Consider the following 15,204-nt stretch of genomic DNA (forward strand, 5'->3'; position numbering starts at 1 on the left):
ACTCTTTTTAGCCACACTGGGTGGTACCTAAACTCAAGAAACATGGGAAATAAATCTTTGTATGAATAATAGACCATACAATTGTATAGCAAGCTGTTCCCACAGCAGTCAACCAGATGCCTCTGGGAAGTCCACAAGCAGGACTTCCCCTGTTTTTAGTACTGTACCTAGCAACTGGCATTCAGAGGCAGACCTCCCTGAACACAGAGGCTTTATGCAACCACCTTGGCTAATAGCTAATAACCCATCTTCCTCCACAGTTGTGTCCAGTCCCCTTCTAAAGACATCTAAACCAGTGGCCACCACTGACTCCTGGGGCAGCAAATTCCAAGCATTAATTATGTGTCATGTGCAGAAGTACTTCACTGCGCCTGCCTTGAATCTACTCTCAGTCAGTTTCATTGTGTGACCTTGAGGTCTACTGCCATGAGAGAGGGAGAAGTTTTACAACTGTCACAGAAAACACAGGCAGCTGCTAAAAATACCAGCATTCATCAACCAACCAGTTATATGACATTGTGAATATGAAAAGCTCCTTCTTTTAATCTCTTAATCTGGTTTCTCTCTTGATTATTTTTTTCAAATGAACTTCCATCAGGACATGACACTTCACAGCTAAACTACCGTACTTTTTGCTCTATAGGATGCACTTTTTCCTCTCCAAAAATTAAGGGGAAATGTGTGTGCGTCCTATGGAGCGAATGCAAGCTCCTTGGCTTCAGCGATAGCAACGTAAAGCCTCCAAAGTGCAGATGGAGCGCTCCCTCTGCGCTCCGGAGGCTTCGCGTTGCTTTCGCTGAAGCCTGGAGCCTCTGGAGCGCAGCGGGAGGTCCCGCTGCACTCCAGAGACTTCGGGTTCCTTTTGCTGAAGCTAGGAGAGCAAGACTCTCCTGGCTTCAGCAGAGAGGGAGAGCTGTGCAGCGTCCCTTCAGCGAAGCAGGAGAAATGGAAGGGGCTCCGTTTCTCCTGTCGCTTCGCTGAAGGGGCGCTGAGCTGAAAGGGGGAGATTTTTTTTTTCTTGTTCTCCCCCTCTAAAACAAGGTGCGTCCTATGGTCGGGTGCGTCCTATAGAGCGAAAAATACGGTAACTACTCTCTCTGTTTTAATTCTATATCTATCTATCATCTATCTATCTATCTATCTATATCTATCTATCATCTATATCTATATACACACATATATACATTTTTATTAATTTTTTAATATATCAATTCCAACATTCATACAACATAACTTCTCATCTTATAAAATGTTTTAGACTTCCGTCAATACCTCTGATGATTTCCCATTCTCTATCACTTATTCTGCATTTCTTAATTTCTATATTACATTTAATTATCTTTAACTAATAATTCTCCTCATAGTCTTTCTTTCAATATTTCAAATAGTTCACCTAACAAAACTTCTTGCAATCCTACTAGCATAATCTGTTCATCACAATTGCTTTTCAGATACTTCGTAAATTTATTCCAGTCTTCTGAGAATCTCTGGTCCTGCAGGTTTCGAATCCTACCTGTTATTTTATCTAACTCTGCATAGTCCATCAATTTCATCCTCCATTCTTCTTTCATCGGTAATTCTCTCTCTGTTTTCATTCTGGCCATTTATGGGTTCCAGTGTTTTAACACTGAGAGGTGTATGCCCATGGTTCAGAGCTTTTGGCCTGAAAGACGAACAGCCCATCTACCTCTCACTGTTCATCTGCTTAGTATCCATTGTGGAACAAAAAGTCTTCCACGTGCCAGGCAAACAGTGATGCTTTGCTGGAGGCCTGAATTCTTCTAAGCCTGCAGATGACTGCTAAGAGGATCATAGAATCCATTGATTTGGAAACATGGCATCACAGGAGTGCTTGAAAGTTTTCGTGCATGTTTTAGTAAAGGTAAAGGTACCCCTGCCCATACGGGCCAGTCTTGACAGACTCTAGAGTTGTGCACCCATCTCACTCAAGAGGCCGGGGCCAGCGCTGTCCGGAGACACTTCCACGTCACGTGGCCAGCGTGACAAGCTGCATCTGGCGAGCCAGCGCAGCACACGGAACGCCGTTTACCTTCCCGCTGGTAAGTGGTCCCTATTTATCTACTTGCACCCGAAGGTGCTTTTGAACTGCTAGGTTGGCAGGCGCTGGGACCGAGCAACGGGAGCGCACCCCGTCGCGGTGATTCGAACCGCCGACCATGCGATCGGCAAGTCCTAGGCGCTGAGGTTTTACCCACAGCGCCACCCGCATCCCAATGCATGTTTTAGTACTCTGGTCCCTTTCCTATTAACTTTCTTTTTTCAAAATAAAAATAACCCAGAGGTCTTTGATTCAAAATTCCTACCCACTGTTTTGTGGTGCTTCAGTGCACCTAATGCCATCTGGCTAAGGTAAGCCAACTCAAAGCAGCAAGACCCTAAAAACACATCTGCCTTACGTATTTTGAAAGTGATTAGCAGCCTGGTCTGATGTTAACTCAGAAGCAGTAGCGTAGTGGCAAATTCAGACGTGCAGAGTCAGCCAAGGCAATTTCTAAGATTACAAACCTGCTAAGATTCTAAAATAATCTCATGGCTATAGCATAATTATAACTGTGGATGCATCGCAACCATCAGTGCAGCTCTCTCTGTGTTGCCTTTCAGCAACAACCATTTCCTGGGCACATGAGTACAAGGGCAAAGGATGTGGAGGGCTCCACTGTCTCCTCCTGGAGTGACTTCACTTGTGCCTTCCTTGAAGTTCCCTTGTATGTAACATGCACTGAAGCACCTTGTGTTTTCCGTGGTCCTGAATGCTCAGCTTTGGCACATTCAGAAATACTCCTCCTGAGGATGAGCTCTCATAGGCACCATGATATGCAAAGGTCTTGTTCCTTTAAGACCACATAGAACCTTAATTCTCAATAATGATGGAATTCAAGGTGGAGAATACTTTTATTTTTATGCATCTTTATTATTTGTAAAGGGAACCTTTGTATGAGTTAACACTTTATTATCCCTTTGGAGCTGCGCTGTATCTCTGTACTTTTATCCTTCCAGGTTGTGATGCTTATGGTTTACATCTTATACTCTATACAAAACTATACAGTTTCTTTTTTTAATGACCATATGATTTAAATCACATGGTTTCCCTGCCAAGAAGCTTGGGAAGCATAGTTTACCTCCACAGAGCTACAATTCCCAGGATCCTTTACAAACTACAGCTCCCAGGATTCTTTGGGAGAAAATAATGGGCTAAATAAGCTTTAAACATAGGTGTTCTGCACAGTCAGTGCCAGGTTATAGAAAGCCCTTGGACAAGACATCATCTCTCTGACTGAGCCCCCTCCTCTCTGCAACAAGTCCAGGGGGCTGTTGCCAGAGTCAGAATCCTAGTGGCAGTACCTAGGGAAATGCTGGTTTCTTGAGGCTGTGCTTGAGCCCAAAGAATCCCTTACTCTAAACACGATTAAGGTTGATTCATAGTCGGTGGCTACCAACAGAAAGACTGACATCACATTTACACTAATTTGGGGTTTCTCATTTACATGTTTGCCCAAAGTAAGCCTCCATAGGGCACAGAAGATAAGCATCAGTGGTTTGGTCCAGGCCTCAGTGATTCATTTGTTTTCAAGCTGTCACTTGAAGTACACAAAATATAGTTTCTGAAAGGAAAACAATAAGAGCTTTGAGAATTCTGGAGGTGATCCAGCTCCATTTGTGAGATGGAACAGTTTCATTAGATTAGGCTTCTCTGGGAAGCACAAATCATTTTAGGAAGCATACTGATCTACTCTTAAAGGTTTTGAAGAACATATGGATCCATCTTCAGCTGTGTCAGACCATTGGTCCATAATGGAGCAACAGTAGTTCCCTGGTAGAAGACCTGGCAAATGATCTGAGGTTCAATCCCCAGTATCTCCAGGTAGGGCTGAGAGAGACCCCTGCCTGGAATCCTGGAGAGCCACTGCTGCTGGTCAGTGTAGACAATATGGATCTAGATTCACCAATCATCTGACTTGGTACAGGGCAGCTTCCCATGTTTCTGGGTGCAGTTGGCTCAGGGTTTCTATCTAGCAGAGGCTCTCCACAGTTCCAGACAAGGGACATTCCCAGCCTTGCCTGGAGATGCTAAGGATTGTACTTCTTCATGGAATTGAAGAACAACATGGAATTGGCTGCCCCAAGGGACAGTGATGGCCACCAGCTTCAATGGCTTTCACAGAGGACCAGGCTATCTCAACAGCTGCTAGCCAGTATGGCCATGTTCTCCCTCCAGGGTCAGAGGCCATCGGCCTTTGAATATCAGTTGCTGGGACTCCCAAGTGCGGAGACTTGCTGTTGCCCTCAAGTCCTGTGGGTGCCCTTCCCATTAGGGCATCTGGTTGGCCACTGGAAGAACAAGATGCTGGACTAGATGGGCCCCCTTTGGCTGGGGGCCTCAGGAGGCATGTTACCCACCTGGGACCTAAATTATGGAGTGTCCTCAAGGACACTTTCAGCAATCCTGTGTTTGTAAGATTTTCTAGTTCCCAGTGGATAGCTCCACTATCCACTCTTAAGGTACAATCACTGGGCTCAAGACCATTGATCCAATGTGGCTTAATTCTGTGGTAGGATTTAGGTTTGCCTTCTTTAGGTGGGTTAAAGTGCTGTTACCCTGGTGCAACAATGCACTTTCAAAAAGAAGCCGGCTGCTGCATTTAGGCAAGTAACAGAGAATTGAATGGGCAAATGTTTGACCAATGAAACACCCCACCAGCAAATGCTCAGTTAAACATCATCTAGAGGAGTCCAGGATAAACCGGGGATCCTTTTTTTATCTACTGTATTTATATCCTGGTTTTCTCTCCAAGGAACTCAAGGTGGTTCTACTGCTCCTCCTTTAATCCCCACAACATCCCTGTGTGGTAGGTTAGGCGCATAAGCTTCATGTCTGAGTGGAGATTTCACCCCTGGTTTTCCAGGTCCCAGTCCAACACTCTAACCACTACACTTTCTCTTTTTTAATGTGGCTCCAAACCCCCCTCCCCCCACGAACCACTTGAAAATTGCTGCTGGTCTTAGCAGACCACCTAGTAATTTTTCTGCCTGTTTTATCATTTGGAATGTGCTGTGTTAGGCACTGTATTTTGGTTAACTGAGTTTTTATTTCTAATATTGTATTTTGCTGTATCACAGTCTGAATTCTATGGTGTTCTTTTTGCTGCCTCAAAGTTTTGACTTGTGAGGCCTGAAAATGTTTGTTCTGGTTCAGCTGTGTTTGGACTGCTTGTGCCCATCAAGGGAAACAAGGAAGTCAGGTGTGGTAATCTTAGAACTTGGCACTGCTGTGCTGTACATTTCCTGCAGGTAAGATTACATGGAGTTGGTGTATGTGTGTGTTTGTGCAGAGGAATTAAGATGACTAATTTGTCTTCATGACTAAGTCCACGTTACACTGCAGAAGGTAAATTCACTTTGTCACTCAAACAAGTGCCAAAGAATGTTAGTCCTGTACATTTTGCCTCTACAGCTGGTGGCAGATATGAAAGGGTGGAGTGAGTTCTGAATGGCTTCATTTGATGCATTCCTGAACTAAGTGCTCTTTGTGCAATGCAGGACATGAAGAATTTGGGGCATCCCCATTTTGAGTGGGGCTTGTGCAATAGAGAGTAGGAATAGCATACCTTGAAAGAGAGTGAAGTGGACTTGTGTTGGACTGGTGATTATGACAAGCACTATAACTTTCTACAGGGAAACACATTTTCCCCAAGCACACTCAGAACCTTTGGAAAGCCATGCATCTGACCACAAAATTTCAAAATGCTGTTATGTTGCTGAATAAAATGGAAAGTTTGGAGGAAACATGGAAAGCTCAGAAACCCAGCAACCAAAATAAGTTTGCTGTGGAAAGTCTGTACTGAGAATAATGTTGATCTTAGCAAGTCAAGCACTAGAGGAAGAAGGAACAGCAATTCCCTCAGTGTCATTAAATAACAATCTTACTTCCTCATGAAAGGGGCATAAGGACAACAGGTTAGGAAAGGACACCCAATCATCACTCAGAGGCATCCCTCTGACTACCGTAATTTCATTGTTTGCTCATTTTGAAGTAGCTAATGAGGTAAACCTGGAGTCATAAAGGTAGATGCAGCTGAAGCTTTTCAAAGAAGCCAGCCAGTGGGAGCCATGAGTGCCATTTAGCCAGAACCTGAGTCGGGTGGCAGGGAGAGGATCCTAGTGGTGTGGGCATTTCCTGTTCCATTTCCTTGGGAGATGGGACATCTTCTGGGGGTTTTCCACATGAAGCCCCGCCTGCCAAAGACAACCCTCGAACATGATCCAAGGTCATAGAAGCCCATGCTTAGAACTGGCCAGCAATCCTTTAGTCAAGCCACTTACTGGATGGGGATTTAGAATGTTGAACGGCACCCGCTGTGCATCAGCTGGGTGCTTAGGCAGGCATTGCTCTCAACTCTCAGCCCCCAGGGGTCACCCAGTGCATGGTGGGCCTCCCTCTCTCCCTCTTAGCCTCCAGCAGTCCAGAACTTGGCAGCATGAAGGCTCTGCCCCCCAAAATGTGGGACCAGGGCTTGCTGTGGTTGTGGACCCTCAGCCAGAAAGGACAGAATAATGCTTCAGGAACCGGGACTGGCGAGCCAGGTCCAGAGGCTCAGGCCTGGAACAAAGTAGGTGCTTGATTTACATCCCTATATAGGGTTACTGGGTTGGCATGCTTCAGACAGGAGCAAAAAACTGGTGTGTAATTCAGAGGGTAGGGCTGAGGTGAGAGGAAAGTTTTTTCACCTGGGGTCCACATGATGTTCCACCTGGCACCACTGTCTGCTTCATGCTCAAGTGAGCAGGGACCTTAGATGTTCATGCCCAGATACTAAACCACAAAATGAAGAGCCGTCATCATGTTCTTGAACGACTCTCCTCTGCCTTTTTCCTGCAGAGCATCAAAGTCAACACACAGTAATTCTTTTTCTGGCTAGCACCTTTAGAATTTGGTGAGTACTGCTGTGTGGTTTGTCCCACATCAGTTCCTAGACTTCCACTTGGAGCAGCACAGCTCCCAAGAGTGATAAGGATCTTTGGGGCAGGCTCCTTTTCTGGAAGACAAAATTTGACTTCTTTCTTTCTTTACTATATTTCTGTCCCATCCTTCCTCCCCAAAGAGCTGGGGACAGCAAACTACAAAGTAAGAAAACAAGGGAATTAAAAACAAAACAAAACAAATAAAAAAAAATCAAATGCACCACAGGACATTTTAAAAATTACAGTATCTAAGAAGAATGACAAACAGTTGCACACCCTCACACTTAATAATTTCAAGTTTCTTCGAGCCATCAAATGATTGGGTGGAGAGAAATGTTCTTAAATTCCTTCTGAATGTTAACAGAAGGGAGGAAAAGAAGATAAACATCCCTTACCAGGGTGGGCATTTCACCAATGGGGGGCCACCACTGAGAAGGACCTGCTGTGGTCAACAGGCAGCAGGCAGCACTGAACCCACCACCACTGGGGTCTCCCCTTCTGATCCTAGGACCCAAGATGGGAGGTATTAGGAGAGGCACTCCTTTAGGCACTTGGGTACCTAAAAATTATATTATCAGAGAGAGAGCTAGACTTGAATCCTTCTCTCTAGGCAAGATACACAGCAGGTATATGGAGCCTGATTTCAATATAAGAGATGCCCCTCTCTACCCTTGCCTTTGACAGAAAAGGTGTCTTGTTTTGTGAGACCCTCTTTCATCTATAACTGTTCTGTTCCACTTGGAATGATCTTTACTTGTTGTATCATTATAATAGTTCTACCTGTTTTCCTATCTGTGCAATATGTTGGTATAATCCACATTGGGACAGGTGTTTCCTGCTTGGCAGGGGGTTGGACTCAATGGCCCTTGTGGTCTCTTCCAACTCTATGATTCTATGTTCTGTTCTATGTTCTATGATGAAGGGTGGGCAAGAAATAATGTATCTATATTTATAAATTTATTTTTAAATTTTGGACATTGTAGATTTGTCCTGGTCTTGCACACATGTAATGTATATATTTGTTTCTTGGGGAGGAGGAGTAGACAGAGCTTTATATTTTATATAAGTTTATTTAAGTGTTTTATATAAGATTCCCCTACGATCTTCAGACTGTATATAATTTTTATAGTGATTTTATTTATTATTATATTATTATTTATTACTTTTATCAGTTGCTTTTTGTGATCAAATGTCTCAAAATAACTTGACAGAAATCAAACACAGCACAGCTGAAAACAGTTTAAAGCCATGCTAAGTTTAAAACATTGATGGTAGGTAAAATGTTCATCTAGCAACCTACTAATACAGACCACGTCCTGCCCACCTACTGAAACACAAGCAACACCACAGGAGGTAACCCTTACTTAACTAAAAGCCTTGGCCAGCAGAAACATGTAAAAGCTGTACAAAGATGGCACCCGGCAATTCTCCCTGGGAAGAGCACTCCACAGGTAGGGGGCCACGCCTCAAGAGGCCAGGTCTCGTATTGGGGCATTTCCACAGAGACATTGTTGGATAAATTTAAAAAGTGGTTCCTAGACTGGAGGTATCCCTCCTAGAAACCTAAAAGAAAAGGATGCAAGCTCCAAGTGAGAAGATAGGCCTTTATTAAAATACAGTGGTACCTCGAGATGCGAACAGGATCCGTTCCGGAGCCCTGTTCGCATCCTGAAGCGAAAGCAATCCGCGCCCGTGCGTCTGTGTGTGCACAGGTTGCGTTTTGCTGCTTCTGTGCATGATGTCATTTTGACCTTCTGCACATGCGCGCACGGCGAAACCTGGAAGTAACGTGCTCCATTACTTCCAGGTCGCTGCGGAGCGCAACCCGAAAATACTTAACTTGAAGCACATTTATCCTGAGGTATGACTGTACAAATGCAAACAGGGCCAGCCCCAAAAGCAAGGAGGAGGCTGCAAAGAACCGCATCCAAAGCCATGGGTTTTTCTTGTTTTTACACTTCCAGATTGCACACATCATTTCTATTCAATACTCAAAGGATCACAGCAGTCTTAGCTGTTGCAACCCAGTGTCACCATCCTGGACCAGTCAAAGTCATTTGACTCTTCAGATCAGCCCTCACCATAATATCATGTGATTACATCTAACCATTCTTCAGCGTCTTTCTCTGTTAAGAGTTAATTTTCCTGTTGGTTAAAAGTCTTCCAATGTCGCCTTTCATCCGTCTGCAAAACAATTCAAGATTAATCACAATTACTGTGTCCAGCTGATTCTTTTTTTGTGCACCTTAGATTCTAACAGCTTATTCTTTTCAATGTTCTGTAACGGACATTAGCTACTTACAGTACCTAAAAGCAGCTAGTTCTGTACTGTAAGAGGCAGGTACAGGCTCTTTCAGTTTAGCTAGGCCATAGACTCAAAAGAAAACATAATAACCAAAATACAGTTTTATGAAAATATTATTTTTTCCAACAACATCCCAAACTCACTCTTGGTGGAGAGGGGTCTGTTAATGTCTCATTATCTTTGTCATCAGATAATGCATCTTTTTGTACGCCCTTACCCTTATTCACCATTTCCTTATCATCTGGGGCAGCAAGTCTGTACATTCTCTTGCACACCTACCCTAAACTAATCTCCATTTCCTCATTGTTCCTTTCCCTTATCAATGATTCAAAGATCAGATTCTGTAGTTTAATAGCATCTATCAACATATCCATGGAGTCTGCAGGACACAGAGTTGCAAACCACACTTTGCCAACCTAGCGCCCTCCAGGGGTTGATGTGCATGGTGGTCCATAACCTCTGGAGGGCACCAAGTTGCTGGAGGCTGCCATACATGGCACACTTTTTCCCTAGTCCAGGCTCCACCAACCAGATGTTTTTGACAACTCACATCAGCCCCTAGCAAAATATCTGGAGGTGCCATGCAGCGGCGTAGTGTGGGTTGTCAGCACCCGGGGCAAGGCAAGTAATTTGCGCCCCCTAACCCCTAACCTGCCGCCGCTGCCAGCTTCTTCTTGCTGCTGCCTGGTCTGGTCTGGTGTGGTTCTCTCCAGCGCTCAGCGCTGCGCTGGGCGGCCGCTGCACTGTCCCTCCCCCAGATAGTCCCTCGCTCTCTCTCCGCACCGCACGCCTGGCACCCCCCCCTCCACAGTGGGCGGCGACCCAGCGGCTCAGATCGGATTCGCACAGCCAGCACTGCAGTGAGAGAGAGTGAGTGAGCCAGGTAGGGGCAGAGAGCTGCGAGTGCGAGCGCCCCCCAGATGTTGCGCCCGGTGTGGTCGGCCCCCCCTGCACCCCCGCTACGCCACTGGTGCCATGCCAGGTTGTTGAAAGCTATGCAGATCTGCCCATCCTCATCTTTTTTAGGGAAAGGCCATCCTATTTACTCTGGCTTTTATAGTATTCAGAATCCCTTGAATAGTATAGCTGCAGGCCACCATAATCTCTTGAGTGGTGCAAGATTCCAGGGGTTCCAGGTGCTTACCCAGGGTTCATATTTCCTTCGAGAATGAGGCTCAGTGGCAACTGTGGTGTCTTCAGGGCTGGATTTAGGTTTGATGAGGCCCAAAGTTACTGGAGGTAATGGGGCCCTTTATATGTCCAGCTGTCCTTTGTCAACAACAACTCGTTCCTGGTTTTTGTGTTGAATATATGCTATATGGTAATTGATGGACCCAATAGGTATCTCAAGCCATTTGCACATAACAAAATATGTAGGTTTTATTTATTTTTTTCTTATATTTTGGAAATGTACATCCAGGTTTTTTTCCTTTATTTTTGGGGGAGAGAGTGGGGCCCTAACCTATAGTTTGCTTAGCCTATACGTGAATTCGGCACTGGGTGTCTTCATGATATATGGGTAATTTGAACATATGTACCACTGGAGCCTATGATGGAGGGGCTCACAACATTAACACCCCAGAAAGACTTGTTTCTCCCATAGCCACAGTCTTGGATTCCAGTAGAAATCAGGCATGGCTCTGCCTCCCAGCTGCCCAGGCTGCAGCCTGCTTGCTTCCAGCTTTTAGCTTGCACACACAACCCCCAACTCTGGTCTTTGTCTTTCTAACTACCAGCAAGTTGAGACCATAATGTCCATATAAAACATACCCTAATAATAATAAAAGCAACACTCAGGCTCTCTACTTAATAAACAAAACCTCAACCTCTCCGTAGTCCAAAAATCATTCACATCACACCAGCATTTCTTCCCCTTTAATCCCCTACCCCACCCAGAACTCTGGACAGCTGTTGGTGTCATTGGTGGATGGGTACAGTGTCCTCCAGGGTTGGCTCCTTGCTCCTGACACAATGGAGTGTCTGCAGTGCCATACAGAATCCTAGGGTGGGACTGTGGCTAGCTGGAAAGCGAAATGGCAGCATAGCTCTTTGTCTCCAATCTAAGCAGACTGGATCCCAGCAGTATTGCGTCCTTTTTGACACCTGGGACACATGCATGTGTGTGCGTGTGTGCTGGGCAGGGCAGGGCCACAGAAGCCACTGCGCCAGGCCAGCCATCACCACCAACACTGCTGAGCACATGTCCACCAGGTGCAGAGGGTTCATGGAGCCTGTGCACCAGCTCAGCCCTGGCCACCTGAACCAAGCAGGGCTGTGCCCCTGCCCACACATGTGGAGCCCGGTAGACCAATGCAGCTCTTGGTGGGCAAATCCCCCTGATGCTGGCCAGGCAGCCATTCAGTGAGGGGACTGGGGATGCAGCAGCAGGCAGGGTGGGATGGGACACTCTGTGCAGGGGCGCCTGGCTCACACCCCCATTCTACACCTGTGATGGATCCTATTGACATCTAATCAAAAAGTTTTACACGGCCTCAGCAAGGTTAGATCTTCAGGAAGAAGTAGAGGGAGCTCTGCCTGAGTCTTCAGAGGAGGCCTCAGATGCTGACATGGCCAAAGGCAATATGCAGGACCAAGAAGGCAGGGAAGTTCTGCTATAATGGAGGAGGACAGAGACTCAGATGTGTACAATAATAAAAAAGGCCGGCACTGGCCTTGGACGGGAGAGCAGCCCCAGCTCTGCTTGAGCAGAAATTTGATATGCTATCTCACTAAATGTCAGATATTATTAAAGCAGCAAATAATGCACACAATCTTGATCTAACCAATCTGTCGGTAAACAGCCTTGAAACTGTTGTTTAGCTTGTTTTCTGCTCTGCTCCTGTAACCCTGGGAGTGATAGGGGGGGCAGCCTGAAACGCACCCAGAAGCCTAGGCAACATTGCTTCTTAAGGCTGCCGCTGATGAAATCTGCTTCCCCTGTTCCTCCTTCCAAGGAGATTTCGGGTTTGAAACCTGAGTTAGCCCATCCTTGATAAAAGTCATGAAGGAAGGACAGCCCACCTAGGGACCCCGTCTGAATCATTTGGAGCTCATTCTGGAGGAAACACAATGTATGCATTTCACACTTCAAAAGAAATGTACATGTAACCTTGTGACATCCTTCCTGACTCAAAAACAAACAAACAACAACACAAAAAAACAGACAGCTTCCAAAATGAATCATATCCCCTTCCTGGGCTCAGAAGACAAGGCCTGAGAGTTTGTCTCCTTCTGAAGAAGTAAATCTATGAGCTGACTCCAAACTGAAAATTCCATGCGAAATTTGATGAAATCTGTGCAACAGTGATGAAATAGATGCCTCCTCTTGTTGTGTATGAAGATCCACTATGCTCTTGTGCAACCATCTTGCACTCATTGTCAACTGATCTGACAGGTTTCATTGGCCATGGCAGGCACCATTCACCTTCTAGGTTGGTCTATTTTGGAAATGCACCATTCATTTATTTTTATTTTTCCCCTGAAGCAACACTGATCTGTCTGCTTGGTCTACTTCTTTTTTTATATATATAAAATTTTTATTGGGTTTTCACAATTTATACAAACACACACAAGACACGATACAAACACAAAAACAAACACATATAATTTGAAATCCTTAATTTCTTAACCACTTACCCTGACTTCCCCACACCTCCCCTTCTTGCATTCCAATTTCATAGTTAACTCAGCAAGTTCTTATCTCCTACTCTTACCTTATTAATATTTTACTTAATCTTCTTGGTTAACCAAATTTAACTTATAAACCTCAATTAAACAACAATACCCAACTTTTACCTCCTTTTCTAAGGTCGACCCAAGTTCCCTTCCACAAATTTCCCAGTTTTATATATTAATTACCAAATATAATAACCAAAAACAACATACAATTATACACCCTTTGGATTCCAAAACTCTCACCCGCCCCCTTTCCCGGTTTCGATCCCCAAGAAATATCCATCAATCTATCATTTCTCAGCCTGGGTCCCTCACATTCGAGGCTCTCAAATCTCTCTCAGTCCCTCTCTGCCGATTTTGTTGATAGTCCTTTATGTTGGACATCGAATCTCGGAGAAGCTCTGTCCCAGTAGGGTCTATGTTTCTTCCAACCAGACCTCCAGATTCAAAAGTGGAGCCCAAATTGTGTTTCTTATTCCTTTTAAGTCCAAATGTCCCAAATGTCCCAAAAGCTCCAACTTTCGTCTTAATCAAATTTATAATCCATAGGTCTTCCGATCTCCCCGTGTCTGCTTGGTCTACTTCCATGCTCCCTTGACTGTTGAAACCCAGTGCCAAATTCTCCATACTAATGTGATACCTGCTTGGGAGACCAGCCGGTGCCCAGCTGAAGACTTTTCAGCATTTTAGTTCCTGACTCCTCTTTCTGCATGCCATCCCTTTTTATGTTAAGGGCAGCATAGGAGCCAACTCCTAGGTGCTGAGGGATCTTTGCCCCCCCTAAAATATTTGAGGAGGCCCCCAGGTTGATGGGCATTGCCATTCAAATGGTGTGCATGCACTGTGTCATGTGACTGATTGTGCAGGGTGGGGCTTACCTCCCCCCCCCCAATATTTTATTCAAGTTGGCACTCCTGAAAGGCAGAGCAAATTGAAACCTGAACCCCATAGAGCTGACGTGGTACCCTTCCACAAGATGTGGGGGTGAGGACTTGATTCCCCTGCTCTGGAACTCTGTCAAGTGAAAATGCCTTGACGTTGATGTTGGACTACAACTCCCATCTTCCTTGATGGCTGCTCATGCTGGCTGAAGCTGATGGAGTTTGTAGTCCAACAACATTTGGAACACACCATGTTGGCTACCCATACAGTCTGATGAAGAGTGCTGGTGAACTCCAAAGCTTGCTCCCTATTAATTTTGAATGCAAATGTTGTATTGGCAAGCTGAGATATTTCTATACATTCTTTGCATATCTGCGTTCACTGGGTTTGGCAGGGGGAGGGGGGGAGCGAGAAACCAGCATGTTCTCGCAAACACTTGATGACTATTGCAAAGGAGTCCATAATTTTCTTAGATGGGGGAACTCTTCTTCAACATGTATTGCATAAAAACAAATAAGGAATGTGGCCAAAGGAGCACAAAAGGAAGCAGTCACATTGGCAAATAATCTGGCAGGATAAAGCATCTATTGACTTATAGCCTCAGTTTCTACCACATGCAGGTTGCTGTTGCTGAACAGGTTTGCGTGCTGTGTATTGCAATTCTAGTTAGGCAAGTTTAGATTGATACTTTTAAAAAAATAAAAATAAAAATGGTTGCATCACCAGAAAAACAACTCTGTTAACCACACAAGTCAGAGGATGCACTGAGGACCATAAGAAGGAAATTGGAAGCATTTCATGAAAAAGTGCACTTCTCCAGTTAAGCCACCATCTAAGGATGGCTGCCTGTGATGCTGGAGAGCTGCTGCCATTCAATGTTGGTGATACTGGCCTGGATGTGCCAAGGATCTGACTCAAAAGGGTAAGATGACTTCATTTGCTCATGTTGAACGCCTTGAGATTTCACACATCCACCCACACAGGTAAATGGAGCAAATTCCAGCTGGATATGGAAGTCTTTTATGTTCTATAGAAAAGCCTTCTCAGTGGCAGCCCCATACCTGGTGAGCCACTAGCTTCTGTTTTCCCACAATAAAATTCATATCTCAGCACCTTTCCCAGCCTGGTGCCCCCCCCCCAGATGTTTTGGACTACAACTCAGGTTAGCCAAGACCAAGCTACTTTATGGAACATCTTGCCTCATGAAATATAACTTGCTCCTGCATCGATACCCAAAGACCGTTGGATTCTGGCAGACTTTTTATGTTTTAGCCTTTTTTCAAACACCAACCTTGTCACCTTGCACAATTATTTTATATTGCTTCAAATGTCATTGCAATGTTAAAAGCCATAAGCCGCCC

General features: G+C 45.0%; 2 protein-coding genes across 6 annotated transcripts in view; one reads left to right on the forward strand and one right to left on the reverse strand.

Annotated features, from left to right (window-relative positions):
* LOC308579427 (uncharacterized protein) overlaps nucleotides 1-15,204 on the reverse strand; it is a 58,994-nt gene that overhangs the window by 28,297 nt on the left and 15,493 nt on the right. The window contains exon 3 of one of the 5 annotated variants that reach the window (XR_014004467.1): nucleotides 6,942-7,137. The exons of the other annotated variants lie outside the window; for them this stretch is intronic. The gene's annotated coding sequence lies outside the window, so the exon portion shown is untranslated. The remainder of the gene's footprint in view (nucleotides 1-6,941; nucleotides 7,138-15,204) is intronic. 5 annotated transcript variants of the gene reach the window in all.
* The window catches only part of SLC6A14 (solute carrier family 6 member 14), a 54,982-nt gene continuing 45,844 nt past the window's right edge, over nucleotides 6,067-15,204 (forward strand). Inside the window, exon 1 of the mRNA XM_081180460.1 lies at nucleotides 6,067-6,629. Coding sequence (XP_081036586.1) covers nucleotides 6,444-6,629 — 186 coding nt within the window. The 5' untranslated portion in view covers nucleotides 6,067-6,443. The remainder of the gene's footprint in view (nucleotides 6,630-15,204) is intronic.

The sequence above is a fragment of the Podarcis bocagei genome, assembly GCF_964188305.1.
Source record: "Podarcis bocagei genome assembly, chromosome: Z".
In the NCBI taxonomy this organism is placed as follows: domain Eukaryota; kingdom Metazoa; phylum Chordata; class Lepidosauria; order Squamata; family Lacertidae; genus Podarcis; species Podarcis bocagei.